This window comes from Leucopleurus acutus, assembly GCF_964270905.1.
Source record: "Leucopleurus acutus genome assembly, chromosome: 16".
Lineage (NCBI taxonomy): Eukaryota > Metazoa > Chordata > Mammalia > Artiodactyla > Delphinidae > Leucopleurus > Leucopleurus acutus.
The window spans coordinates 7013357-7041081 of record NC_139158.1 but is presented as its reverse complement, the minus strand read 5'-3'; the positions used below and the strand labels follow the sequence as shown (position 1 = coordinate 7041081).

General features: G+C 58.8%; 2 protein-coding genes across 5 annotated transcripts; one reads left to right on the top strand and one right to left on the bottom strand.

Moving 5' to 3' along the window:
- Positions 1-447: 447 nt before the first annotated feature.
- Positions 448-13875, top strand: GIGYF1 (GRB10 interacting GYF protein 1). Of its 4 annotated transcripts, none has more exons than XM_082856391.1 (25): positions 448-677; positions 6880-6989; positions 7083-7212; positions 7313-7408; positions 7551-7662; positions 7775-7883; positions 8229-8269; positions 8487-8657; positions 8889-9142; positions 9272-9380; positions 9846-9983; positions 10193-10293; positions 10510-10681; positions 10800-10966; positions 11085-11185; positions 11270-11386; positions 11514-11614; positions 11745-11827; positions 11921-12061; positions 12140-12376; positions 12625-12806; positions 12993-13153; positions 13238-13401; positions 13492-13621; positions 13711-13875. In XM_082856391.1, the coding sequence occupies exons 2-25, from the start codon at positions 6955-6957 to the stop codon at positions 13761-13763; spliced, it is 3105 nt and encodes a 1034-aa protein (XP_082712517.1). In that variant the 5' UTR covers positions 448-677; positions 6880-6954; the 3' UTR covers positions 13764-13875. The 4 variants fall into 4 exon arrangements, with proteins under 4 accessions (XP_082712517.1, XP_082712516.1, XP_082712515.1 ...); XM_082856390.1 differs by having other exon boundaries at positions 12622-12806; XM_082856389.1 differs by having other exon boundaries at positions 13238-13621.
- A 2486-nt stretch (positions 13876-16361) lies between these two features.
- On the bottom strand, positions 16362-21552 carry GNB2 (G protein subunit beta 2). The gene is made up of 10 exons (XM_082857591.1): positions 21438-21552; positions 19023-19168; positions 18770-18808; positions 18547-18653; positions 18173-18236; positions 17927-18089; positions 17766-17832; positions 17224-17425; positions 16916-17132; positions 16362-16836 (listed from the first exon to the last, which is right to left on the bottom strand). The coding sequence occupies exons 2-10, from the start codon at positions 19077-19079 to the stop codon at positions 16730-16732; spliced, it is 1023 nt and encodes a 340-aa protein (XP_082713717.1). The 5' UTR covers positions 19080-19168; positions 21438-21552; the 3' UTR covers positions 16362-16729.
- Between the last annotated feature and the right edge of the window lie 6173 nt (positions 21553-27725).

Genomic DNA, 27725 nt, shown 5'->3' with positions numbered 1-27725 from the left:
AGGGGGCTAGTCGGTGGCGGAGCCAGAAAGAAACTCCAGATCTCACCAGCCAGTGCTGCCTCGGACTTGTTTCTAAACCATTAGGTTCCTCGTTTATTTCGTATACCCCGGGGATGTCCGACGAACACACCTCTGGGTTGTACGTGGTCTCCTTCAATCCAGGCGGGCTTCCCGGAGGAAGCCGACCGTCCGGGAGGCGGGCGATGCCGCTAGCGGCGGCCTTCGTCGCGATGGTCGCGCATCGCGTGCAGGGGGGGGCAGCCGGGGAGCACCCCGGGGACACCCTCACAACCCCCCCGGCCCGCAGCAGGCTGTGTCACGTGAGGCACCGGGCTCCCAGGTCACGTGCCGGGGGGGCTCGGGGGAGGCGGGCATCCGGGCCGCGCCCGCCGGGCACGCTAGGAGCGCGCTAGGCCGTGCGGGTCGGAGCGGGCCGGAGTAGCAAAGGGGGGCAGTGGCGGTGGCGGCGGCCGCGGCGGGGGCGGAGGGGGCGGCCCCGCGGCCCCGCGTCCGCGTCACGTGGTGTGAGGCGGGCAGCCATCTTGCTACAAACACAAACAGAGAGGAGCGGCCGCCGCGGGAGCGCCAGCGACCCCTCCCCCGCTGCCACCGCCCCCCGGCCCGCCGCGCGTCGCCAACGCCCCGGGACCGGAGCCTCGCGCCGCCCGCCCGCCGCGGTAAGCGCCCGGCGACCCCGCGGAGCCCGGCCCGCGGCCGGGCCCGGGCCAGGCCCGCCCCCGACGCCGAGGCGGCCGCGCCGAGCCTGCGAGAGCCAAAGCGGGAGCGCGGGCCGCCGGCACGGACCCTCCCCCGTCTCCTCCCGAGGCCGCCGCCCCGACGCCCGGTGTGCCCGCCCTCCGGCCCTCCCCGCTTGACCCTCCCCCGGCGGGGGCCGGGCCCCCGCGCCGCCCGGAGGGAGGCCGGCTCCCTCCCGGGGGCGGCCGCCCGCGCCCCCGCACCTGGCGCCCCCTCCCTGAAGGGCACGCCGTCCTCCCGGGCCGGCCCGCCTCCTTCCCACCCCCGCGCTCCTAACGGTAGCTCTCCGGCCCTCGGAAGCCGGGCCCAGGCCCCCCGCCTACCCCCGCCCGCATCCTCCGCCCGGGGGCCCGGGACCCTAATGCCCGGTTCTCCCCGGAGATATCCACCAACGCGCCTCCGGTTTCTTATCGGCCTGAGCTGGGCCTGGCGGGTCTTAAAGTCCAAGCTTTCCGTGACTTCTGGCTAACGTGGAAGCCTCTCCTCTTAACCACAGCACTTCGCCTGGGTCTTCGCCTAAATTTCCTTTCAGCGAGCGACATTAGTGCTTGGTCATTGGGGTCTTCTTCCTCCCGGTTGCCCGGCCGTGTGAAACACCTTGGTCTGTCCTGTCGCTAGGCTGAGCCCTTCCCAGCCCATCTCCCCTGATGCAGCAGCTCCCCAGTCACGGCCCCTCACACTTTGCCTTTTTTTTTTTTCCAAGTTAACTTTAAAAAGACCCTCATCTCACACGTCTTACCCAGCCATTACTAGAATTCCCAGTGAGCGTACAGTTCTGGTCCATCATAGGGCCGGGCCTAGCCCCGGGGATAGATGCTCAACCAGTACTTGTTGGCCAGCTCTTTCTTCCAGTCACCCCAGTCTCACTCCCCTCTTGCTTCTCATTGCTGCTTTTCCAGAGATCAGCCTCCACAGCCTTTCTGCTGCCCGAGAGCTGACACGCGGTTGCAATTTAGCCCCCGCCCCTTGGCTTGCATCTGAAACACCTTGGGTACCAACAGGCTGGTCCCCTTAGCTTCTCACGGTGTGGGTGTTTGCTCTCTGGTCCTTCATCGGTACCGTTCCCTGTGCAGTCCCAGGCCACCCACCCTCACCCCAGACTCAGTTTTATTTCCTAGATGGTAGGTCTAGTGTGTCACTGGGCAGGGTTGGAACAGATCTGGGCGTTGTGTGGCTGCCATGGCCTGGACCAGGGACCTCGAGGGGTCCCACATGGTGATTACAGTCAAGTGAGTTCTGTTCTTAGACTCCTGGCCTGTCTTTCTCAGTCAGCAGATACGTCAGTGTTGTCTGTGGTTTGATGGATTAAAGGACCCCAGTTTGCCCTGGCTTTTACATCTGTAGTTGGAGTTTGGGATAGGAAAAAAAAAAAAGCCCCACTTTAGAGCAGAGGAGGTGAGAAGTGGCTACGGGAAGGATTTTTTTGTTTGTTTTTTTTGTTTTTTTTTTTTTGATGTGGACCATTTTTCAAGTCTTTATTGAATTTGTTACAGTATCGCTTCTGTGTTTTTTTTTTGTATTTATGTTTTGGTTTTTTGGCTGCGAGGTATGTGGGATCTTGGCTCCCCAACCAGGGATCGAACCCACAGCCCCTGCATTGGAAGGTGAAGTCTTAACCACTGGACAGCCAGGGAAGTCCCTATGGGAAGGATTTTAAAGATTCTCACGAGAAATTAAAAATGGTTTAAAACTCACAAAGTGTGCTTGTGAATTTGGGGTGGTTCCTGCTGCACATGTGCCCCTTCTCCAGTCTCAGGTAGGGTGTCGGAGACGTCAGTGTCTCCTATCAGGGCAGCTGCAGCCTCTCTTCCTTGTTTTCTCTGCCTGAGCCCAAGACTGGGCAAGTGGGCAGAAGGGATCAAATGAGGTAAAGCGTGGAAGTGTTTTGCAAACTGTGAACTGCGAGACATGCTGCGGGGCGTTGTTATGATGGCCCAGAGGGCAGAGCTGGGAAAACTGACCAGCTGGGAAGAGCATGGGCTTGCACCTCTTTTTAAGCCTCAAGAGTTCTCCTACCCCGCGTGGAGAAGCTTCCCACCCTGAGGAAGGGCGGAGCCGCCTCCAACAGGCGGGGGCTGGGCGGCCGCTCAAGTGCGGGGCATTTGGTGCTGCGCTCCCGTCACGGTGACGGAGTGAGGAAGTAACGTCCTTAACCTAGTGTGTACTGGGACTGCCTATTCTCTGGATTTTTTCCTTCTCCTGTAAGTTCTGAACCCCAGAGAACAGGGTCCCCTCGTGTTCCCTCAAGCCTGTCGTGAGCACCCAGGACCAGTGTGTGTCCTCTCCCTTGGACTCCGGCAGGGGGCAGCCTTTTAAGAGCAGTAATTCAGGTGTTCAGGGCGTGAGGGTATGCTGAGGCTTGAGAAGGAGAAGGGGGCGGGCTGTGGATAGATGCGGCAGACAGATGCTGAGAGGTGGGCGCTAAGCACAACATCCTTAGGCCAAGTAGCCGGGGAGGGATGCTGTCTCCGTCCGCTGCCTGCCACCTCCTCCTCTTTCCTTCACTGGAAGGGGATCCAAATGCTGGGCTTTCAAAGTTTGTGATAGACTCAGGACAATTTTGCTGAATCTATTCTTTTCCCGAGGATTTCCCTCCTGGCAGGATTGCAGGTTTCTCTCATGGGACAGTGTAATTAGGGAATGATTTCCTTGCTCTTCAGAGGCAGGAATGCGCTGGAGTAAATTTGGTTTCTCTTGTCTTACATTCTTCCCCATAAACAGACAATAGGTATGGTTACCTTCTGCCTGCGGCACACAGTGGGGTTTCTTAACTGTGCCCCTGTTGGTAATCCGGGCCCAGACAGCTCTTTGCAGTGAGGGCCGTCCTGGGCAGCGTAGGATGTGGAGCAGCAACCCGGGCCTCTGCTCACTGGATGCCAGTGGCATTTCCCAGTCATACTGACCATAAATGTCCCCCGACATTGCCGCATGTGTCCTGGGGAGCAGAGTTGCCCCCAGCTGAGAAGCGGTGGCTTTGACGAAGGGCGTGGGAAAGACGCACGCCTGTTTGGAGCTAGAAACGGTGGGGCGCGTGTGTGCTGCCCACAGTCGGAGGGCCAGGCAGCCACCGGGCTTCTGGGAGCCAGGCCTCCCCTGGCTGGGCCCGCCTGGACGCTTGGCCTTTCTCACCGGCCGCTCCTCCACTTCCTCTCGCCTGATTGCCTGTCTCTCTCGCCTCCGCAGTTTCCCTGCTTCTCACACCGGGAGCCAGCGCTTTTTCTCAGTTCGCTCCTTGCAACCAGGACAGAAGGGCGACGGCTGAAGTGGGAAGCGCCCGGCGGCCAGCCGCCTTTGCCACTCCCTGGAGGGGTGGGAGGGTGAGTTGTCCCCTTTCTGTCCTCTCACCCCGCAGCAGCTTTCCATGCTCGCAGGACTCTTTGTCCCATCCGTCTAGGATGGGGCTCTTCTGGGGTGGCCTGGAAGAGGCTCAGAACAGCCTCTCCTGAGTTTGTTTGAAGGAAGTGGGGTGTTTTTCTTGGAGTGACGAAGACTTAGTATGTGATAGCTATCCCCAAACGTCTTCTTTTCCCCCTAAGCCTTTTTTTTTTTTTTTTACCAGTAATGTTTATTTTATTATTATTATTTTTTGGCCGCACCACGCGGCATGTGGAATCCTAGTTCCCCGACCAGGGATCGAACTTGCGCCCCCTGCATTGGAAGCATGGAGTCCTAACCACTGGACTGCCAGGGAAGTCCCCCCACAAACCTTTGAAAAATGGTCAAATATAACATATACCATTTTAGCTATTTTTTAAAAATTATTTTTATTTTTTTGTTTTTGGTTGCATTGGGTCTTTGTTGCTGCGCGCGGGCTTTCTCTAGTTGTGGCAAGCGGGGGCTACCCTTCGTTGTGGTGTGCAGCTTCTCATTGCAGTGGCTTCTCGTTGTGGAGCACAGGCTCTAGGCACGCGGGCTTCACTAGTTGCGGCGTGTGGGCTCAGTAGTTGTGGCTTGCGAGCTCTAGAGTGCAGGCTCAGTAGTTGTGGCTCACGGGCTTAGTTGCTTCGCAGCATGTGGGATCTTCCCGGACCAGGGCTTGACCCCGTGTCCCCTGCATTGGCAGGCGGATTCTTAACCACTGCACCACCAGGGAAGCCCCCACGCTAGCTATTTTTAAGGATACAATTCTGCAGCGTTAAATACATTCATCACGTTGTTGTGCAGCCATCTACCTCATCCCCAGAACTTTTTCATCTGCCCCATTTCAGCTGGAACTGTCTCTGTTAAACAACTCCCCACTCTCCTTGCCACCCCACCCCCAGCCCTGGCACCCACTGTCTACTCTGTTCTTCTGAATTTGACTCCCCTGGTAATCTCACGTGAGAGGAATCATCCAATATTTGTTCTTCCGTGACTGGTATGTTTTATTTAGCTAATGTTTTCAAGAGTCATTCGTTGGCCAAATTACATAAGGGTTGTAGCATAGACAGAACTAACCGGACTCGGCTGTTCTGGGAGGCCTACTCGAATTCAGTGACAGGAAGAGCTTTTCAACAGGCCTGTCTTCTCTGACGGCCGTGTGGGCTGTGGCGTGCTCCAGCTCCAGAAGTGGCTAGCTGAGGCTGTTGTAGAAGAGACGCCCGTGCCGGGGGAGGTCAGCCCTGCTCTGGATGGTCTCACAAGCTGCATTTCGCCCTAGGACGCTGGGATTCTGGGAGTGGGTCCCGTGGCTGTCATGGAGTTTGCTCTGGGCTGCAGCTTTCCCCTGGCCCCTTTGGTGGAAACCCTTCTTCTTCCTTCCTTCCCAGAGTTGTGGAGTCTTGGAGTCGATGGGAACTGTGGAGGTGCTCCGGTCCCGCCTCCGCCCCAGCCAGTGAGGGAAGCCCTTACGCGGCTCCCTGAGCCCCTGCCCTCCCCCAATCTGCTTGGCACCACCAGGGATGTGCCGCCTCCTGAGAGCCGCCTCCGCTGTTCCTTAGAGGGACGGGTCGCTGCCACCACCACAACCGCTTCTGTCAGCCTCAGTAACTCTGACCTTATTCCCGCTCTGTGGTGAGGGAGCCTTCTTCCTAGCTTGTATCACGGTAACGTCGTTCCCTCCTTGGCTCTCTGTCCTTACGATCGGGCTCTTCCAATCCCAGGGACCGGGCCTCGGTGTTGACTCCGGTCTGGTGAGTGAGCCCTGGGCACGCTGGCTGGAGTGGCCGGCCACGGCCTTCAGCGCGCCCCACCTCAGGCTCTGGAATAGCCCCCGCTCCCCTTGTACTGGGTCTCTCCCCAAACTGAGTCTCTGGATTCTAGCTGCCAAGCGGCCAGACCTGAGTGTTCTCAGGGGAGAGGTAATTTTGCTCCCAGACAAACTTCTCACCCTCTTAATAACTGGCCTTTTCTCTCTCTAGAACATTTGGGACTCCAGTGGGTTTTTTGCTTGTGTGTGTGTGTGTTTTATCTTTGTCCTAAACATCCACGTGTATCTCAGGCACCCCTTCACTGAATGCTGGGCCACTTGGCGAGAGTGCCGAGCTGTCGGGAGGTGCCTGGCGTTCCCTGCCACACCCCCAGCACCTCCGCCGGGCTCGGCCGAGTGAACTGACTGCTCGAGAGGCCTGATGAGTGGAGGGCAGCGATGAGGAGGAGCAGGGCCTGGGCTGCCCTGTGCTCCGTAACCAGCGGCCTCCAGGCAGCTGTGGGCCTTCTCGTTATGCAGGACGGAGGAGGGCTGGAGGCAGGGAGGTCTGTCTCACCTTTAATTTAACCCCACTTTCTTTTCTTCACCCCTCAATAAGGATCTTTCCCAGATGTGAAGGTCCCTCCCTGGGCACTGCTCTGGTCAGACCAACATCCAGTTGCCTGGGGACCCTGGTTCACTCCAGCACAGGCCCTTGCCTGGAGAGAGCCCGGCCCCTGCCCTGCCTGCTTCCCTGGGCAAGGCTGCCAGGTGAGTCTGGGCCAGAGGGAGGGCGTCCCCCTGCGGAAGCTGGAAGGGGCTCTGCCTGCCTGTTTTCCTCCCCTCCCCCAGGCCTTCCTCCACCGTGACTGTTTGGTTAACTCATGGTGTGAGTGGCACGTGGCTGGCTTAGGCGAGTCCTTACAGAGCCCATTACTGTACCCACCTAGTCCTCATACCCTCGGGCTCTCCGGCTGTGCCGTCTCCAAGGCCCAGTGTCCCCCACGTCTCCACAGGTGTTTGGAGAGTGAACACCCGGTACCCCCTCCCCTGCTCATCCCCTCGACCTCTAGGACACGCCCAGCTCCACAATGGCAGCAGAGACCCTCAACTTTGGGCCTGAGTGGTGAGTCAAGTGTGCTTTGGGTGGCGTAGAGAAGCCGGGAAGGACGGGGCTGCTCAGATTTCTGTCCCTCTCCTTCTCGTGCCCCTTCTGCAGGCTGAGGGCCCTTTCTAGTGGTGGCAGTGTGGCCTCCCCACCCCCATCCCCCGCCATGCCCAAATACAAGCTGGCCGACTATCGTTACGGGCGAGAGGAGATGCTGGCCCTCTATGTCAAGGAGAGCAAGGTAGGGGTGGGCGGGCGTGGGGTGTGGCCCAGTTGCCCGCTTGGCCTTGGCCGGTGGAGAGGGCCCCGGAGCATGTGATACCTCCTGCCCCCGTTGACAGGTCCCCGATGAGCTGCAAGACAAGGAGTTTGCTGCGGTGCTGCAGGAGGAGCCACTGCAGCCCCTGGCGCTGGAGCCTCTGACTGAGGAGGAGCAGGTGGGGCCCTGCCGGCGGGTGCCGCGTCTCCACCGTGGAGGGGGCTGGAGTTGGGAAGGCAGATGGTGGAGTTGCGGTTGTGGATGGGGTGGGAGCGGTCAGGTGCCTGGGTCCTCACTCCCACCCCTGGCTCCCTCCTCAGAGAAACTTCTCCCTGTCAGTGAACAGTGTGGCTGTGCTGAGGCTGATGGGGAAAGGGGCTGGTCCCCCCCTAGGTGGCGCCTCCCGTGGCAGGGGCAGCACGCGGAGCCGAGGTAGAGGGGGGTGATGGCGTGTTCTGGGGCGGGCAGCGGTGGGATTCGCGGTCTTGAGGACTTGGAGGGGTGAGCCGGCAGGTTTCCCACGCGCACCTCATTCCTCCTCCAGGCCGCGGCCGCGGTGACAGTTGCTTTTACCAAAGAAGCATTGAAGAAGGCGATGGGGCCTTTGGCCGAAACCCCCGGGAGATCCAGCGTAGCCAGAGTTGGGATGACAGGTGCAGGCTGGGAGAAGGGGGCACAGAGGCAGAGCAGAGAGGGGCCCCGGGGTTAGGGCCCAGGGTCTCACGGAGGAAGGCTTGGGTCTTGTCGTCAGAGGGCACCAGGAGACCCACCAGATCAGCCCTAGTCAGAGAGCTCTCTCTGTGCCCTCTGACCCCCTATGACCCTGCCCTTTTCCTTCCGATTCTCTGGGCACGCCCTTGGGCTTCCTTCCAAGCCCCCCCGTCCCCCTGCCCCCCCGCCCCCTCCCGCACCTCTCGGGGCAGAATGAACAAGGTGAGCAGAGATCCTGCAGGTTGGGGGCGGAACTGTCCTCTGACCCACACCTGTCCCTCCCACAGAAGCGAGAGGCGGTTTGAGAAGTCGGCCAGGAGGGATGGAGGTATGGAGAGTGGCGAGGGTGGTGGCCAGGCCCTGAGTTCGTTAAGAGGTGGGGGAGGACTGAAATGGGTGGCCCCGGTTGGGGGATGTTTCCTGGGGGAGGTGGTAGGGGCAGGAGGGCCCGGAGCTGGGCTCCTCTTTCCCAGCAAGGTGTATAGTAAGAGTCTTGCAGGGACCGTGGCCGCCGCCCGCTGACTGTGTCTTCCCCTGCTCCCAAGCGCGATCCGGGTTTGATGAGGGAGGGGCTGGCCCGAGGAAGGAGCATGCCCGCTCAGATAGCGAGAACTGGCGTTCTCTCCGGGAGGAACAAGAGGAAGAGGAGGAGGGCAGCTGGAGACTTGGGGCAGGACCCCGGCGAGATGGCGACCGCTGGCGCTCTGCCAGCCCTGGTGAGATGGGGGCCAGGTGGGCGCCGTCGGGGGCGGCGGGTGGCGAGAACTTCCTGTGAGGGTGGGCACCTACGGCCAGGCAGAGGGAGCAGAGAGTTCTGGAGCGGGGCGGGTGGGAATGCTGTCCCGGAAGTGCCGGTTCCGGGCCGGGGGTCCCAGTGGGCGGCAGAAGAGTGGGGACTCTGGCTTGACTGGGATACCGATTCTCCTTCTCCGACTTTTCCTGCCCAGATGGCGGCCCCCGCTCTGCTGGCTGGCGGGAACATGGGGACCGGCGTCGGAAGTTTGAATTTGATTTGCGAGGGGATCGAGGAGGGTGTGGTGAAGAGGAGGGGAGGGGTGGGGGGGGCGGCTCTCACCTCCGGAGGGGCCGAGGGCCTGACGGCTTTGATGACGACAAGGATGGGCTCCCGGAGTGGTGTCTGGACGATGAGGATGAAGAAATGGGCACCTTCGATGCCTCCGGGGCCTTCTTGCCTGTCAAGGTATCTGCGAGGCGGCGAGGGGGAGACTTTTCTTAGAGGTTGGTGGGAACCTGCCCTGAGGGGGTCCTCTCACTCCACTCTTTTTTCCTCTGCCGTTCACCTCCCTGTCATATCCCCTAACCTGTGCAGAAGGGCCCCAAGGAGCCCATTCCTGAGGAGCAGGAGCTCGACTTCCAGGGTCTGGAGGAAGAGGAGGAAGAGCCTTCCGAAGGGCTGGACGAGGAGGGGCCTGAGGCGGGTAAGCCTGCGCGGTAGGGCAAGGAGGACGCCTGCAGCCTCGGGCGAGCGGGGTCCGCGGGCAACACGGAGGGAGGCCGGTGCCGACACAGTGTGGGGAGGAGCCTGCAAACAGCAGGGCTGTGTCCAGAAGGCCAAGGGCCAGATGAAAATCAAAGCAGAATCAAAATGACCTTCGACAGTCCCTCGAATCTGTCGAACACGGTATTAAACCAGTGGTATTGTGTGTACAGCCCCGGACGGTGATACGGATGCGTGTCCATTACTGCAGGGGCAAGAGAGGAAGTGTGCAAAGTGGGGTTTGTGGTGTCAGTTCACCGAACCTTAGTTGTGTTGACCAAAGATACGTGGGTGGACTCAATACCCAGAGGCCCTTCTGACCACAAATGGAAGGTTTGTGCTAAATCATTTTGAAGGCCTTCCGGCTCTTTGGTTTTGAATTCTGGTAATTACCCTTCCCTTTCAGGTGGGAAAGAACTGACCCCACTGCCTCCTCAGGAGGAGAAGTCCAGCTCCCCATCCCCACTGCCCAGCTTGGGCCCACTCTGGGGAGGCAACGGGCAAGGCGGTGATGCTCTGGAGAAAGACCTGCCGGCAGCTGAAGGTAGCCAGAGGGCAGGGCCGCCCTTTCCCTGGAGCCTGGGGCTGGTGGGGAAGATGCTCCCCTTCCCTGTGGGAAGGAGGTGCAAGGAGTGTTTGTGGGGGGGCCAGAGTTAGCGCCGACTTTTCTGGAATAAGGGTGGTAGAAGGGGGACTGTCTCGCTCCCTCCTCTGGACTCACCCATTCCACCTTCCCTTCTTTGCTCCTTCTAGGAGACGATATGAGGGCAGTGCAGCTGAGTCCTGGGGTGGGTTCACCCCCTGGGCCACCTGGAGATCTGGAAGATGATGAAGGCTTGAAGCACCTGCAGCAGGTGTGAGGGGGCCTGAGAAGGCTCTGGGGATCCTCCCCTCTTGGGGGGACAGAGAGTCTTTATTCCGTCTGTCGTTGCCCCGGTTCCAGGCTCTTCCCCATTGGTCCCGCTGTGTTAGGACCTGCTCTCTTGACCCCACCCCACCTTAGCCCCAGCCCCGTCCGATGTTGCTGGGCTTGGCCGGTTAAGGCTTCCCCTCTCTCCCTGGGTTCCCAGGAGGCGGAGAAGCTCGTGGCCTCCCTGCAGGACAGCTCCCTGGAGGAGGAGCAGTTCACAGCCGCCATCCAGGCCCAGGGCCTGCGCCACTCTGCAGCTGCCACCGCCCTCCCCCTCAGCCATGGCGCGGCCCGGAAGTGGTTCTACAAGGACCCGCAGGGGGAGATCCAAGGTGCCCGTGGGAAACAGGGCATGCAGGAGGGGCTCCTGGGGCGTGGGGACAGCACCGTTCTCATCAAGGGCTCCTCTGGCGCCCCTTTCTGACCACAGCCCCCTTTCCCTTGGCCCAGGCCCCTTCACGACACAGGAGATGGCGGAGTGGTTCCAGGCGGGCTATTTCTCTATGGCCCTGCTTGTGAAGCGGGGCTGTGATGAGGGCTTCCAGCCGTTGGGTGAGGTGATCAAGATGTGGGGTCGTGTGCCCTTTGCCCCTGGGCCCTCACCACCCCCACTGCTGGTGAGCATACCCCCCTTTGCACAGAGCAGGGACGGGAGGTGGGAGCCTGGCGGATGGCAGCGGGTGCTGCAGAGCAAGCCAAGGTCAGAGCCGCCGGAACTCTCTGGCCCTCACTCAGGGAAACATGGACCAGGAGCGGCTGAAGAAGCAGCAGGAGCTGGCGGCAGCCGCCTTGTACCAGCAGCTGCAGCACCAGCAGTTTCTGCAGCTGGTCGGCAGGTATGGGGGGCCCAGCAGGGCTTGTCAGTAGGGCTGCACTGGCCCTGTGGCCGGCCCACCTCATGCCCGTCCACTTCTCGGCAGCCGCCAGCTCCCGCAGTGTGCGCTCCGGGAAAAGGCGGCTCTGGGGGACCTGCCGCCGCCGCCGCAGCAGCAGCTCACCGCGTTCCTGCAGCAGCTCCAAGCTCTCAAGCCCCCCAGGTGTGTGGGATGCTCCATCCTCGCTCCGTGTTCCCGTGGCCACGCGCACAGCCCTCGGGTGGTGGGGGCGTGGGGTGCAGGCTGGAAATGGCTTTAGGGTGCTGAGTGTCAGTGCTTTGCTCCCCAGGGGTGGGGACCAGAACTTGCTCCCGACGATGAACCGGTCCCTGTCAGCGCCAGACTCGGGCCCCCTCTGGGACATACATACCTCAGCCTCATCACAGTCAGGTGTGTGGCCAGCCACTGCCTGCCCGGCCCATCCTGAGCCCTGAAGTCCCCTCCCTATCCCCGACGGCCGCGGGTGGGTGGGTACCCTGAGGCCTGAGCTCCCTCCTGCAGCTGCCTTTGTTCCCTGCAGGCGGTGAGGCCAGTCTTTGGGACATACCAATTAACTCTTCGACTCAGGGTCCAATTCTAGAACAACTCCAGCTGCAGCATAAAGTGAGTGGGCGTCTGGGGCTGGAATCCTCGGGTATTGGGGGCCGGGCCACGGCAGGGAAGGCCTGACGTCAGGTCTGATGTCGACCGCTGCAGTTCCAGGAGCGCAGAGAAGTGGAGCTCAGGGCGAAGCGGGAGGAGGAGGAGCGCAAGCGCCGAGAGGAGAAGCGCCGCCAGCAGCAGCAGGAGGAGCAGAAGCGGCGGCAGGAAGAAGAGGAGCTGTTTCGGCGCAAGCAGGTGGGGGCCCGGCCGAGCGCACGTCCTGCCTGGGCCGGGCGGGGGTGCCCGCCGGCCCTCACCGCGTCTCTGCCTCAGGTGCGGCAGCAGGAGCTCCTGCTGAAGCTGCTCCAGCAGCAGCAGGCGGTGGCTGCCGTCCCTGTGCCTCCTGTGCCTCCTGCGCCCAGTTCCCCGCCCCCCCTGTGGGCCGGCCTGGCCAAGCAGGGCCTGTCGATGAAGGCGCTGCTGGAGCTGCAGCTGGAGGGCGAGCGGCAGATGCATAAGCAGCCCCCGCCTCGGGAGCCTTCGCGGGCCCAGGCTCCCAACCACCGCGTGGTGAGCAGGCTGGGCCTGGCCCCTGCTGGCTGGCACCTTGGGGCTCTCGGGAACCCCTTCCGGTCAGCTCCCGGGGTGACCCGGGGTGGGGGGCACACTGGTCCCCATGTGACCCTGGAGGCGCTCTCTTCTGTGAGGCCCTCACCTCACCTCACCCACCCGCCGTGCCACCTGAACGAACCTCCCACTCAGCGTTGAGTGTGTGTGTCCCGGCCTGGGCCACCCTGACTTACTGCCCTCTGTAGCAGCTCGGGGGCCTGGGCGCCACCCCCCTGAACCAGTGGGTGTCTGAGGCTGGGCCGCTGTGGGGCGGGCCCGACAAGAGTGGGGGCAGCAGCGGCCTGGGGCTCTGGGAGGACACCCTCAAGAGCAGCGGGAGCCTGGCCCGCAGCCTGGGCCTGAAGAACAGCCGCAGCAGCCCCTCTCTCAGGTGGGCGCCGGGGCCTGCGGGGGTGGGCGTGGGAGGGTGCGGGACTCCCTCAGGTGGGCGCCGGGGCCTGCGGGGGTGGGCGTGGGAGGGTGCGGGACTCCTGAGCTCATCAGGTGGGCGCCGGGGCCTGTGGGGGTGGGCGTGGGAGGGTGCGGGACTCCTGAGCTTCACCTCCATCCTGCTCAGTGACTCGTACAGCCACCTGTCGGGTCGGCCTGTGCGCAAAAAGACGGAAGAGGAAGAGAAGCTGCTGAAGCTGCTCCAGGGCATCCCCCGGCCCCAGGATGGCTTCACCCAGTGGTGTGAGCAGATGCTGCACACGCTGAGCACCACGGGCAGCCTGGACGGTACGGGTGGCTTTCCCCGGGAGGCCGGGCTGGGGGTACCAGACCCGCATCGGTGGGCTCTGACAGCCCCATCCTGCCCCGCAGTGCCCATGGCTGTAGCGATCCTCAAGGAGGTGGAATCCCCCTACGACGTCCATGACTATATCCGTTCCTGCCTGGGGGACACGCTGGAAGCCAAAGAATTTGCCAAACAATTCCTGGAGCGGAGGGCCAAGCAGAAGGCCAGCCAGCAGCGGCAGCAGCAGCAGGTGAGGTTTCACAGAGCCCTGGCCAGAGGCAGTGAGGGCGCCCAGCGCTCCCCTGACCGCCCCCCCCCCCGCCCCCCCGCTGCTTGGCAGGAGGCTTGGCTGAGCAGTGGCTCCCTGCAGACAGCCTTTCAGACCAACCACAGCACCAAACTCGGCTCTGGGGAGGGCAGCAAGGCCAAGAGGCGGGCACTGATGCTGCACTCGGACCCCAGCATCTTGGGTGAGTTTGGAGTGGGGAGGAGGCTCCTTGCTCAGCACTGGGCAGGAGCCTGGGTGGGTGAGCTCAAACCCAGCTTCCCCTGGCTTCAGGGTACTCCCTGCATGGACCTTCTGGTGAGATCGAGAGCGTGGATGACTACTGACCAGCCCGTCCCACCAGCACCCTGGGCTATAGGCCAGGGGCAGCAGCAACGGCTTGGACCCCTGGGTCCCCGGCCTGCAGGCTCCCCACGAGGAGCATAGGAGGAAGCAGGGGCAGGGTCCCCAGCACTTGTTACAAACCACACGATGCACCTTAACTCACCCACCACGAGGCACTTTACAGATTGGGGGGAAGGGTTTTTTTGTTTTGTTTTTGTTTTTAATTTTAAACAACATTGAAGAAAACATTAGAGACAAAAAAAAATTGTTAAGAAGGAGACTCTAAGCACTCCCTTTCCCTTTTGGGGATGGGGGAGCAACAATGGAAGATCCACAGAGGTTTTTGTTTCGTTTTTTTTTTCTTTTTTTTTCTTTTTTTTTAAGAAAAAAGAAAAACAAAAAAAAAATGGTTAGGAGACTGAAAGAAAAAACACACTGTTATTTTGGGGCAGTGGGGACACGGGCCCCACGGACCTGTCCTGCCTGGCCCCCGAGGCTGCACTTACCCTCCCTGCCCCACACGGTGGGCCACTGGGGTAACTGGAAGCTGGGGTGCCAGCAGTTTGCACAGCGAGGCCCCCTCAGCCCCGCCGGCCGGACCCGCTGTGAACGGCTCCCTTGTTGCTGTGACTGTGGCAGAGGTGTCTGAGGTGGGGGCCAAAGTAGCCCCTTGGCTTTGCTGCTTCTGGGGAAAGTTGCACAAATGGGCCAGGCCGCCTCAGCGCCCCAGGCTGCCCCCCTGCACTGGCCGACAGGGTGGATGGGAGAGTGCCGGCAGTGCCAACCTCACCTGGCTGGCAGGCCGGCAGAACTTCCACTCTGGCCCTGGTGAGGGGCTTCCCCCTCCGCTGCCATTCGGGGGGCCGGCCTGGGTGCGAAGCTGAAAGTTCCAGCTCCCTGCCTTGCCACATGAATGTATTCTCTGGGCCACGAGCCCCTGCTGCGCCCGCTGCCTCAACCCGAGAGAGGTGGGGGCGGAGCAGTTCCTCCAGGAGCTGGAGAGAGAGGCGCCACTTCATGACTGTTGTTCCTCCTGTGAAGGGGGCAGGCGAGGGGCCAAGGAGGCCACGGAGTGGGCCGCTTGGGGCTTCTGGTTGCAGTGCGGGGCTGTTAGAAGGGAGCCCCCCACCTGCAGCCAGCTGTGTGGGACATGGACCACCCAGCTCGGCCCTGACCCCTCCATTGACCAAATGGGAGAGGAGCACGCGGCCTCTCCCCTCCCTGCTCCCCTCATGTTTTTAAATGTTGGGTAGGGTGGGGTGTCAAGAATGGGAGTGTCTCTCTCCTGGGTCGGGGGTAGGCTGCCCTTCACCAACTTACTCCCAATCACCTACCTGGGTTTGTCTCCGTTTGGGTTTTTCTTTTAAGTTTGTTGTATCTTTTGGATTTCTCATTTAACTTCTCCCGTGGACCTCATTGCTCAGAGCGCAGTATTAGGGCAAGATTCTGCCACTGCCTCCCCTCCATGAATGTATTTATCCTTCCTGCCCTGGGGAAATGGGGAGTGGCCCCAGTTTTCTTTCCCCATCTATCCCCAGAGAGATGATTTTTTTTAACTTTTTTTTTTTTTTTTTTGCACCAAAGTGGCAACTGGGTCAGTGTTGGGGGGATAAAGCTGGCCTCGGGGGTGGAGGGGCCCCCTCCACCTGCTTCTCCCTGGTTTCAACAGTGTTAGCGTCCGTGAAAAGACAATATTCTCTCTAAAGCAATAAGGGGGTGATGGGCCAGGGGGAAATGTCTTGCTGCTGCTGGCCCCCCAGCTCCCCCTTTCCTCGAGCCAGTATTTGGTGGCATTAGAGGTGTTGGGGGAGTACTGTTGTGACTGAATGTAACTGCCCCCACCCCTGCCGCAGCCAATGCAGGGGGAGGGGGGATGACACTCTTCCCCGTCTCTTCCTTCCCCTCCCCCCCCAGCTAAAGAGACTTTGAATTTAGGGGGCCCTTGAGCCTGGAGAGGCCTTAACCCTGTGAGGAAGTGTAGGGGGAGCCCTCTCCCACCCCCATCCCCTTCTGAGAGTGGTCAATGTTTACAAGCCCCTGAGCCCCCCAGCCCAGGGACTCAGGCCCCTTGCTGTCCTTTCCCAGCCCGTCTTCCTGGGCCCCGGCTGCTCCCCCGCCCTTCCTGGGGTTAGGGTGGGTGCAGGGGTCATTCTGTATCCTTGTCTGCCTTGTACCCACCATCTCCCCAACCTGTGTGACTCCCTTCTCGTCTACCTGCCTCTGTAAATACTCCGCTTCCCCCCAATAAAACTTGGTGTGTGTTCTCCCCTCCTGCGTCTGAGTTGTTTCTTGGGGTAAGGGGATGTTGGGAACGAGAGGCACAGCTCAAAAGAGCTGGGAACTGAAAAAGCCACAGGCAAGGGGTGGCTATGGTCGGCCAGCCTAACCAGGCCAGACTAGAAATGGGAGGGCTGTGTGTGTGGAACACCTGTGACCTGCGGGCCAGAGAAGGTCCTCCCACCTGTGACTCCGCTTCTGGCTGAGGAGGAGTGGTAGTCCCCACCCCACTATTTGGAGCCCCACATCCCCCCAGCTGGTCTGCCGCTGGGGACAGATACCTAGAGCGAGGAAGACATAAGCAAAGGTAGAGACCAGGTACAGAGTTGGAATTGGTTCCTTTATGGAAAAACTGAAAATATAATAAAAATTAAAATAAAACCAGTTTTAAAAAAGCCAGCCCCTGGAGTTTCCACCTCCTGCCTCTGGCCCTCCAGAGGGATGAGGCCCTGACCCCAGGGCAGCAAAAGGATGAGGGCTTTCTGCCCCTCCTCTTCCCCCATTCTATTCCCATCTTAATCTCCACAGTGGGGGCCCCGGGAGGAACCAAACCTGGGTAGGGGAGCAGGGACCCGAGGCCCCGTGGCCCGAGGAGGGAGGCTCGGTGTGCACCCAGCCCCAGAGCTCCCGACCTGTAGTGTGGGCATGGGCAGGGCCCCTCCTAGCCTGGGCCCAGCTGGGGTCGGGGCTGTTAGTTCCAGATCTTGAGGAAGGAGTCCCAGGAGCCTGTGGCCACAGCCATGCCATCGTCAGTGACCCCAAGGCAGCTCACTCGGTTGTCGTGGCCTGCGAGGACACCTGGGACGGAGCGGGACGTCAGAACTCCAGCCTCGTTTCCCTGTCCCCACCCACCCCCTGCTCAGCTCCCAGCTCTCACCTGCACGGTCGCCCTTCATGGCATCCCAGATGTTGCAATTGAAGTCGTCGTAGCCAGCGAGCAACAGCCTGCCGCTGCGCGAGAAGGCAACAGAGGTGATGCCGCAGATGATGTTGTCATGGGAATACATGAGGAGCTCCTGGTCGGCCCGCAGGTCAAAGAGGCGGCACGTGGCGTCGTCAGAGCCCGTGGTGAAGGCATAGCCGTTGGGGAAGAACTGCAGGACACAAGACCAGAGTGGGATGAGGGTGCAGGGCAGGGCCTGGAGCCTGGCAAAGATGGGCCAACCCAGCTCGCCCAGAACTTACAGCCACGGCATTGATGTCGGACTCGTGGCCGATGAAGGTCTGTCGACACATCGAATCCCGCACGTCCCACAGCTTGATGGAGGCATCACAGGCGCCTGACACAAAGGTGCGGCCATCGGGGGCCAGTGACAGGGACATCACATCCCCACTGTGTCCAGCAAAACCCACCGTCTGCTGGCCTGTCTCAATGTCCCACAGGGCACTGGAGGGGTGACAGGAAGAAGGAATGGATCAGAGACGGGTGCAGGACAGACTCCCTCTCCCCTACCCCTCCTCCCTGTGAGCCCAGGCCCAGTGAAGGCTCCACACAAGGGGCACCGGGAGCCACTGGGTGACAGAAGCCTGCTCCTGTCCCAGGTGAGAAGAGGTCCCCCACTTCCCCCTCCTTCCTGCCACCAGAGCAAAAGGCTGAGTGTTCAGAACAAGGGCTCTGCCGGTGCTTGCGCAGGGTGGGGACTACCGCCTGAGCACTGAGGCGGTGCTCCCTCCCCCGGCAGGAAGTGTAGGTGAGTCCCGACTGCCTAGCCCTGGCAGGGCCTCACCAGGTGGTGTCCCCAGAGCTGGTGATGATTTGGTTGTCATCCAGGAAGCGGCAGCATGACAGGTACCCTGGGGAAAGGGGCTGGTCAGCCAGGTCTTTAAGGGAGGGCAGCACAGCCCCTCACCCCGCAACAGTGCCTGTGCCTTGCCAGGCGCCTCTCACCAGTGTGGCCAGGCAGCTCCCGGCTGACCCTGACATTGCCCTCACGGGTCTTGAGGCTGTAGATGGAGCAGATGTTGTCCAATCCCCCACAGGCCACAAAGTTTCCTGAGGGCGCGTAGGCACAGGTCATGACCCAGGAGGAGCGCAGCGGGATGGCATGGACCTATGGACGAGGGGCAGTGCCCAGGGTCAGAGCCAGCCAGGGCCTGCAGCCCAGCCCCATCCGGCCTCAGGTGCCACCTCTACCTTGTTGGTGGTGTAGCTGTCCCAGATGATGAGCTTCCCGTCCTGGGAGGCACTGACCAGCAGCCTGTCAGAGAGTGGATGGAGACGCAGAGGGGTCAGGGTGGGAAGCCCCCTCTGGAGGCAGGACACCCTTCCCCCTCTCCCATCTGGTGGGAGACAACTCCCGGCAGCAGCTGAGAAGTTCCTGTCGGTATGGCCCTGTTTCCCATCCCCTGGGGATGTCTGGGAGTCATGGGCTTCCCAAACAGACTTGGCAACAGGGGCATCCTGTTTCTGGCACCAGACGTGCAAGGTTACCCCTGCCCACCCTGCCTGCCATAAACTCAGCCCAAGGCAAACACGACAGCTCAGCACACAGCCCCAGCCGCACGCACCTTGAGTCTGTCCCCCAGTGCATGGCGTAGATTTTTGCCAGGTGCCCACGGAGGGTCCTCCGTGTCCTCATTTGGATTCTCCCCACTGGGTCCAGCCCAGCTGTGATCTGGAGGTGGAGGCAGAATGGGCTCAGGAAGGTTCAGGCGGCAGGGCCCTCTGAGAAGTATGCTTCCAACCCGTGCTCCTTCCCTAAACCCAAGTCCAGCCCTGGATTCATCTCACCTGGGTCAGTGTTGAATCCCCACATGCTTTTCGGGCATCCTATAAGAGACGGCAGAGCCATTCATGGAGAGGCACGAAGATAAGACAGGAGGAGAGGAAAGAGAACAGGAAACAAGGGAATGGAGAGGATGAGACAGGAGTATATTAGGGTACCCCACCACCACCCACACACAAACCCCTCCCCTGGCCCGGTGCACACAAGCCACCCGGCCCTGCCCGCTCAGCCGCCGCAGCCCGGCGGCCAGGCCCTCACCCGGATCTGGTTCCGGAGCTGCTCAGCCTCCTGTCTCAGTTGCTCCAGCTCACTCATGGCGCCGGGCCCGTGGGGCGGGGTTGGGGGCGGCTGGGGGCCGCGGGACGGGGGCTGGGGGAGGCAGCTCCTCGCCGCTGGCCCGAGGCCTGGGGGATGCAGGGCTGACGTCAGGCCCAAGGCCGCCGGGGAAGAAGGGGGAAAGGCGGGGTTGACGCGCGGCCCGGAAGGGGTAAGTACAGGTCGGAGGGGGAGGGGGCGCCAGCGGTGGCCGCGGTCCCCGGACAGAGCACGGGCCTCTGGCACGGGAGAGACGTAGCCGGGCAACAGCTGACTTCCCCAATCTTCCTCCCGCCCCCCGGAAACGGAGCGGGAAGCTCAAGAGGAAGCGCAGGGGAAACTCCTCCCTCGGACAGCAGCCCGGGCGGGACACCCGCTGCAGGAACTGGGGTGCGGGAAGGGGCGGGGAGAGTCCCTTCGAAAACAGACCGGGCGTCCTCCCCGGCCCGCAGAGACACCGCCCTCCTAGCACCTAATTTTAAAAGGGACGGTGCCTCTTTAAATTCACCCCCATACACCGCACACCCTCCACACACACATCCCCAGCTTCGACTGGGGGTGGGGGAGACCAGAGGGGAAAGCTGGGCTGTTCGTGGGGTTGCCTAGGCAACCGTCACCCGGACTGAGAGCACCTCATTGGTGAAGTGCCCCCACCCTAGCCCGGTTGCCGAGGCAACCGCATCCACGGCTGAGACCTGTAGGGTGGATGACCCCACCCCCGGCCCCATCGCCCCCGCCCGACCCAGCCTCCCGCCCCTCCCCAGAACCAGCCAGGGTGGCTGTTTACAGGATTTGGGAAAAGCCGATTGGGCACTAATAGGTTCGGGACGGCTCACCCCGGATTATCCCTGGGCCGGCTGCGCCCCATTAGCCGCCCGCGGCGGGTGGAGGCGAGGGTGGCGAGGTAGCCAGCCCCAAGCCGCTGCTCCCTCCAGCGGCTAGGCCGCCCGCTCCGGCGCGCCCGCAGAAAGCCCGTGGGAGCCGCTCTCGAGTAATTAGGACTCCAAAGAGAGGTCCCGGGCCCAGAGGCGCGGAGCTGCTCTCTCCCAGGCGCCGGCGGGCGGGCGAGCGGGCGGCCCCAGGCGGCCCGGCTCCCCAAGAGCCCAGCCCGCGGGCTCCGCGCCGGGGCCCCAGGGGCCTGGCTGGCTCCGCTCCAGGGCCCGGAGTCCTGCCCCCCCTCCCCTTTAGACACCTGTGTGATCTGGCCATGCACACTGCACTCTGCCCACCCAGGCGTCCCCCATCCTGCTCCCACTTCCCCCGTACCCTGGGCGTTCCTCTTCCCCACTGACATTTCCCCTCTGTTCAGCTTTTCTACACCCGCGCCCGAGGACGCCCCTCCAAAAAAGGGAGGGGGCAAAGCCCCCCACCCCACTTCCCCAGCTCCGGAGAAAGCCCCTTCCTTCCAGCTGCCGGCAGCCCAGGCGGGGCGGCAACGCCAGACGCCCGGGGCAGAAGGAAGCAGGCCGGGAGGAAGCCGCTGGGGGCGGGGGCGACGCTCCCAGACCTCAATCCCCATCACTCGCCAGGGCCCCCTAGGCGGCCCCGGGTTCTGGGCATACAGCAGCCGGGGGTACCACGGAGAAATGGGGGTGCAACCACCTCCGCAGGTCTAGTGGGGAGAAGGGGAAGGGACAAGGGAGGGTCCCCGGATCTGGCAGCTGGAAGGCGCGGGCCGGTGCCGCGCTGCTAAGCGCAGTGGGCCTGGTCCTCCGGCCCCCACGACCTCCATTTTGCCCAAATGAAAGCTAGGCGGGGGGGTGGGGTGGGTGGGGGCCGCCTGGGAGCTAAGCGTGGGGTTAGGACTACTAAAGGTAAGAGGGTGCCGAGGTGTCCGGTCTAGGGTAATGTGGCCAGAAAACACGGGCAGACCCCAAATCGAGGTGGCGACGAGGAGAAGGGTAGCCTCGCGGCCCTGCCTGCCTCAGTGAGGATTCTGGAGTTTTGCAAGGCGAATGCCGGCGGGGGTGCGAAATGGGAGGACACGAGGAGTGCTACCCAGGGGCAGGCAAGGGGGTGGTAGAGGTGGGGAAAGGGGGCGGGGCGGGGCTTAGAGGAAGCCCCGAATTTAGACCCCCAACTTCTCAGGGAACAAGAGGTAGGTGGGGCTGGCCTGGGATCTGGGGTCAGGCAAAATAACCCCGATGGTGCAGCGAAAGCGTGCGTTATTGGAGGCGAGGGTGCCCCGGTTTCCCTTCCGGGTTTGGGAGCGACGGGGCCAGAAAAAGGGAGGGGAGGTCTGGAGAGTTACGTCCGCTCCCGAGAGGCCAGACCGGGGAGACAGACAGAAGAGAGGTTCCCCCCTGGGAATTTGGGGCTTAGGGGGGGAGTGAGGACTCCTTTTATCAGCGGAGGTACCTGTGGCGGTGGGACTCTGCGAAGGGTCGCTAGAGGAGCGCGAGAGGTCCTGTCTTCCTCCGCGGCGGAGGCGGCAGCGGCGGCGACGCGGATGGATTTCCTCAGTCACCGCAACTCACCGTCCAGCTCTGCTCTCCCTAGAGCGGAGGGATCCCGCCCGCCAGTGACGCGGCCGTCGCAGCCGCGCCCAGGGCCCGGCTGGGCGAGACCAACTACTTAGTGGGGGGAGCCCGGAAGGGAAAGTACCACCTAAGGGGCAAATATTGGCCCTGTCACATCAAAGATATTACTCCTCACTATTTCCACGCAAAATGGACCAAAACAGATGTTTTGCCTCCCCAAAAGGCGCAAGACATCTCCCCCGGGACTGGCAGAGATGGTACCGGCATAGGGGAGGGTGAAACCGCTGGATGATCACGTGACCTACCCTCCCGGATTGGGCGGCTCCAGACTGGGAAGGGGAGTTCGACGTCCCAGTTCTCGCCCTGGCTCCGCCCCCTGCATGTGAGGCCACGCCCCTACTTAGGGGGCGGAGTTAGAGAGATCCTGACCCACGCAGGGCTAGCCCGCAGGCCTCAGCGCTGCAGAGGAAAGGGCAGCGATGCCGAAGGTACCCGAGCAGGAAGGAGTGGGGGCAGCTTCTGCCCCTGGGAACTCAGGTGTGCTGGGAGAAAAGTCCTGCCCAGGCAGTGTCCCCACGTTGCTCAGTGGGCTTTTGTAGAACTCTTTACAGGGCTGCATGACACCGTAATAACAACTCATATTTATTGATTTCCATACTTATTTAACGCTCACGACAATATTATGAAGTTAAGTACTGGCATTGTTACCATTTTATAGTAGTGGAAACAGATTCCTAGGGCTGCAGAGTTAAGATATGAACCAGGGCAGCTTTGTCGACTTTACTGTGTGCAGTGCTAGCCTCCTGATGAACCCCTGGACCATCCCTGTAAAGGGATGAGAATGTAAGTATAAGCCTCAGTTTCCACATTTACAAAATGAGACTGTTGATAGCTAACTGCCCTGCAAGTCACCTTGGATTGTCATGAGATCCCCACAGATTGTGAAAATGTTTTGGTAAGTTCAAGTCAGTGAATAGCCTTCGCCTCCTCATCAAATTTAAAAGTATCAAAACAGACACTTTTCATGTAACCTCTGTTGAAGGCATTACAAATAGTTTTCAAAGCACCAATTTTTTTGGGGGGGGGGTGCAGATCTTAGTTCCCCAACCAGGGATTAAACCCGGGCCCCAGCAGTAAAAGCACTGAGTCCTAACCCACTGGACCGCCAGGGAATTCCCGTCAAAGCACCAATTTTTTAAGAAAATAAGAAAAAAAGTCATTCTTACTTAAGCATAAATTCCATGTATGTGCACTCACCAATTCAGTGATATATTAGCAGTAGATAAGAGATGTCAATTAGAATTTGGAAAGGACCTTATATTTACTTCAGTTTCAATCTCCAGATGGGCGAAGTGACTTCCCTAAAGTCATTTAGTAAACTAGCAGCCGATGACTAGAACCCAATTTTGTTAATCTCTATAGGGCATCTGACACTGCTTCCTCTCACTTGGGTTCTGTGCTAATATGCTTCCTTGTTTTAACCCAATCAGCAAATATTTATTGAGTCCCAAAGATCTATCAGGCGCTATCTTAGGCCCTGGTGATACAACCTCGAATTTGTGCACCCTCCTCTGCCTGCAGGGAGCTTACAATCTACAGAGGAGACAGATGGTAGACAACCATGGAAATAACTATTAGTACTGGAGGCTTGAAAGTGCCATTTACTGAGAGCAGAGCAGTTGGAAGGGGATATATTTGGGGAAGAAGATCAAGAGTTTTAAGTTGGGACGTGTTAGGCTTGAGGTGCCTAGGAGAGGTGCAAGGCAGAATGCTCAGTAGTGGCTGTCGAAGCAGGTCTGGGGCTCAGCAGGAGTCTGGGTTGGAATCGAGCCTTGAGAATGAGTGGCATTTTAGAGCAGATGAAATCATAAAGAGGTTCAGGGAAAAGACAAGATGGCCTAAGACCAAGCCCTGAGGAACTCCAACATTTAAAGGTCAGGCAGAGGAGAACAGGCTGCCAAAGGAGAAGCCAGAGAGCTAAGAAGAAAATCAGGAGAACGTGGAATTCTGGAACCCAACAGAATTTTTGGAAAATTCTGTTCCAAAAAAAGGAATGGTAAACTGTGCTGAATGCTGCAGAGAGGTGAAACAAAGCTGGACTGGGAAGAGGGCATAGGATTGACTACCGTGGAGGCTGCTGCTGGCTTGGTCTGGAGCATCTGCAATGGATGCTTTGCTAGCAGCGGGCTGAGGACAAGTGAGAAATGAGGCGGTGGAGACAACCAAGGTGGCCAAGGCTTTGGGAATCTTGGCTGCAAGGGGGTATAGAAAGGTGGGGCGGCAATGGGAGGAGAATGTGGAGTCAAGAAATATGTGTTTTGATGGGAGCTCCTGGAGCTTGTTTAGATAATAATGAGAAGGGCTTCCCTGGTGGCACAGTAGTTAAGAATCTGCCTGCCAATGCAGGGGACACGGGTTCAAGCCCTGGTCCGGGAAGATCCCACATGCCGTGGAGCAACTAAACCCGTGTGCCACAACTACTGAGCCTGTGCTCTAGAGCCCGCAAGCCACAACTGCTGAGCCCGTGCGCCTACAGCCCATGCTCCGCAACAAGAGAAGCCACCGCAATGAGAAGCCCGCGCACCGCAGCTAAGAGTAGCCCCCACTCACAATTAGAGAAAGCCCACGTGCAGCAACAAAGACCCAATGCAGCCAAAAATAATAAGTAGATTTATTTAAAATAAACAAACCTTGTTTATAAAAATAATAATAATAAAAAAGATAATAATGAGAAGGACAGAAAGGAGAGAGAGGTGAAGATAGAGACAGGTAGGGGATAACCAGAGGATGACCAATCTCTCTGAGAAGGCAGAAGCCCTGGAGCACATGTGGAAAACCTGGCCCTGGTGGGTCATGGGACACTTTCTCCTCCCTCTGACTGTTCTTTCTCAGGCTTCTCCTCAGCCTTCTCCTCCTCTTCAGGACTCTGTCAACGCTGATTTTCTCAGGATCCCAGCTTCAGCCTCCTCTTCTCACTCTCCATGTTGTTCACTGGTGACTCCAGTCACTGCTGGGACTTTCATTACCTCTTAATTGCTCATCACTCTCAGATCTCTGTCTCCACATGCAGACTTGGTGTCTGTCCAACTGCAGACTGAACGTCTCCACCTGCATGTTCAGGGACAGTGGTGCACTGGAGTCAGCTCGTGCTAGCTTGGACCAGCTCACAAGAGGCCATTGTATACCTCTCTTCCCAACTCCTTATTCAATGATGTCATGTTGATAGTAGTAACTTGCAATCGTTGTGGTGAGAGTATTTACACCATGGAAGTCAGCAAATGCTTCAGATCGAAATTCCCCTTTCCCGAAGAGTTGATTGTTAAAACAGTGACTGCACATCACTGTTTACAGATGTCTCACATTCAACATATTCAAAACTAAAGTAATCCTCTTCCACCCCACCCCATCCTACCCAACCCTACTTCTCCTCTGAATCTCTTGGCCCAGTTAACAGCACCACCATCTGCCCAGGAGCTTCTCACCCCCTCATTCCCCATATCCAAAAGATGGTCAGTTAGTTAGGCTATAGTCCAAGCTGCTAGAACAAAGAGTCCCCAAATTCAGTGGCTTAAGTGACAACCCCAGAATAGATCCTCCAGGACTGTGGGGCATCTCAGCCATCCTCAACCTGTGTCCAATGTGGCCCAGGCATTTCCCACTATTGTGTCTGAATCCATCTCTTGGGAAGGGGGGTGGCATGGAAGCATGAGTTCTTTCCTGTTTAAGGACACCACTAACTTCTATTCAGAAGTTGGCCAGATGCAAGGAAGGCTGGGAAATGTAGTCTGTAGCCATATACCCAGTTAAAACATTGTTCATAAACAAAGAAGGGGGACTTCCCTGGTGGCACAGTGGTTAAGAATCTGCTACCATTGCAGGGGACGTAGGTTCAGTCCCTGGTCTGGGAAGATCCCACATGCCGCGGAGCAACTAAGCCTGTGCGCTGCAACTACTGAGCCTGAGCTGTAGAGCCACAACTGCTGAAGCCTACGCGCCTAGGGCCCGTGTTCCACAGTAAGAGAAGCCACTGCAATGAGAAGTCCGCGCACTGCAATGAAGAGTAGCCCCTGCTCGCCACAACTAGAGAAAGCCCGCGCTCAGCAACAAAGACCCAACGCAGCCAAAAATAACTAAAATAAATAAACTTATTTTAAAAAAAAAGAAAGGAGGGAGATGGCTATTGATGTAAGGCTAGCAGTCTACGTCATCAGTGAATACATCTTGTCAGTGCTACCTCTCCAATATTACTTAAATCTATCCGTTCTACTGTACACCAGCTGCTATTACCTTGGTTCTTGCCTATTTCCTGGCCTTTCAGGATAGTCCCTCTCTAATCAACCTACCAAATAGCTGCCAGGAGGTATCTTTCTAAAATGCAAGTTGGATCGTATAACTTTGCTGTTCAAAACCATGCAGTAGTTCCCCACTGACTCCATGACGAGGGCCAAACTTCTTTGCAAGACAGAGAGGCTGGGTCTTTTCCCCTCTATTAAGAATGCCTTCCACCCTCCATTCCAATTCTACTTCCTGTCAGCTGGGAAATTTTTCATTTTCTCAGTCTTAATTTAAATATTGCTTCCCTAACTACGTCACTGTTTGTGCCCCACTGCAGTGCTGGCTCCGTGCCTATTGCAGTCTTTACTGGACTTTCTTTCTGGGCACTTGCCACCTGCACTAGGGGCTCCCTGGGAAGCCAGGGCACTTGGCTTGTCTGGAAGAGGGCTGGGTGAGAACTCACCAAGCAATGAATAGACACAAACAAGATGCCAAATCCTATCCAAGGTGTGGGGTCTGGGGGTCATGGTCCTACCACCTTCAATGTCATTACCAGGTGCTCAGGTTTGGCCAGTGTGAGAACCTCCAGATGACTTTATTGAGCTAATTGTTTAATCATCCATCTTCTAAAATAGACATTAAACTCAGTGAGAGTCACATCAAGTTATATGAGCCATTTTATTCCCAGTGCCTATCAGGCACCTGGAGAACATCTATGAAATGAATAGAAGTATGGCAACATTTTCCCCAGGACCAATACTCTTCACATGCCACAGTTCAAATCTCAGCTGTCCCTTACCAGCTGAGTGAACTTGGGCCAGTCATTTACCTCTCCATGCTTCTGTTTCCCTTGCAAAATGGAGATGATGATCGGGTCATTATGAGGACTAAATTACTTAATATTTGTAAAGCATTTATACAGTGCCTGGCACATAGCAGATGCTTTGTGTTTGCTAAGTAAAAACAGGGTTCAGGCATAAACGAGTCAGTCTTTTTTTTTTTTTTGCGGTACGCGGGCCTCTCACTGTTGTGGCCTCTCCCGTTGCGGAGCACAGGCTCCGGACGCGCAGGCTCAGCGGCCATGGCTCACGGGCCCAGCCACTCCGCCGCGTGTGGGATCTTCCTGGACCGGGGCACGAAGCCGTGTCCCCTGCATCAGCAGGCAGACTCTCAACCACTGCGCCACCAGGGAAGCCTAACGAGTCAGTCTTTGACTATTTTCCTAGTTTCATCTTCCCCTGACGCTGGTCTCTGCCACCAGCTCATCTCCAACTCTCCTATTTCCACATATGGACCTTTGCTCACACTGTTCTCTGGTGGAAGACCTTTCCCACCTTGTTCACCAGTGACCCCTATTTATCCTTCACAATTCAAACTTCACTTTTAGAAGCCTCCCTGGACTCTCAGAGACAGGTAGCCACTCCCTCCTCTGGGCCTCCATTTCACCCCACTTTCATGCATGTCTGAGCTCCCCACTGCACCAAGACTCCTTGAGAGCAGGGATATATCTTATGCACCTTAGTATTCCCATACCTTGTACAATGCCTGGCACACCGTAGGCATAAAAGCTGTTTGTTGAATCAATGAATGGATGAATGAAATATATGGATAAACTTCACCTTAACCACTTCCATCATGCAATAGCATATCATGTCAGATCCTATGACAAATGGAAACTGGCCACAGTTAACTGGGCGGTAAATCAAGTCTAGTCGGTAGTTCGCTGACTTTAGCTTTTCTACCAACCATGAGAGGAAAAATCATTCTACCAGATAGACTACAGATTTCTATGAATAAATGGATAATAATATTAAAGCCTCAAAAATGCCCTAGGGATTTTCTTAAGACCCAGTGTTTGCTGAATAGCCCTGTGTGCCCAGCTCTTAGCCAG

Excerpts from the sequence above, each read along its gene's own strand:
- GIGYF1 (XM_082856388.1), top strand. The coding sequence starts at position 6,955 with ATGGCAGCAGAGACCCTCAACTTTGGGCCTGAGTG. Across the intron at positions 10,294-10,509 it reads GCTTGAAGCACCTGCAGCAG|GAGGCGGAGAAGCTCGTGGC; the intron begins GTGTGAGGGGGC and ends CTGGGTTCCCAG. Across the intron at positions 10,967-11,084 it reads CCTCACCACCCCCACTGCTG|GGAAACATGGACCAGGAGCG; the intron begins GTGAGCATACCC and ends GCCCTCACTCAG.
- GNB2 (XM_082857591.1), bottom strand. The coding sequence starts at position 19,079 with ATGAGTGAGCTGGAGCAACTGAGACAGGAGGCTGAGCAGCTCCGGAAC. Across the intron at positions 18,237-18,546 it reads CACTGGGGGACAGACTCAAG|GCTGCTGGTCAGTGCCTCCC; the intron begins GTGCGTGCGGCT and ends ACTCTCTGACAG. Across the intron at positions 17,133-17,223 it reads CCGACATCAATGCCGTGGCT|TTCTTCCCCAACGGCTATGC; the intron begins GTAAGTTCTGGG and ends TGTGTCCTGCAG.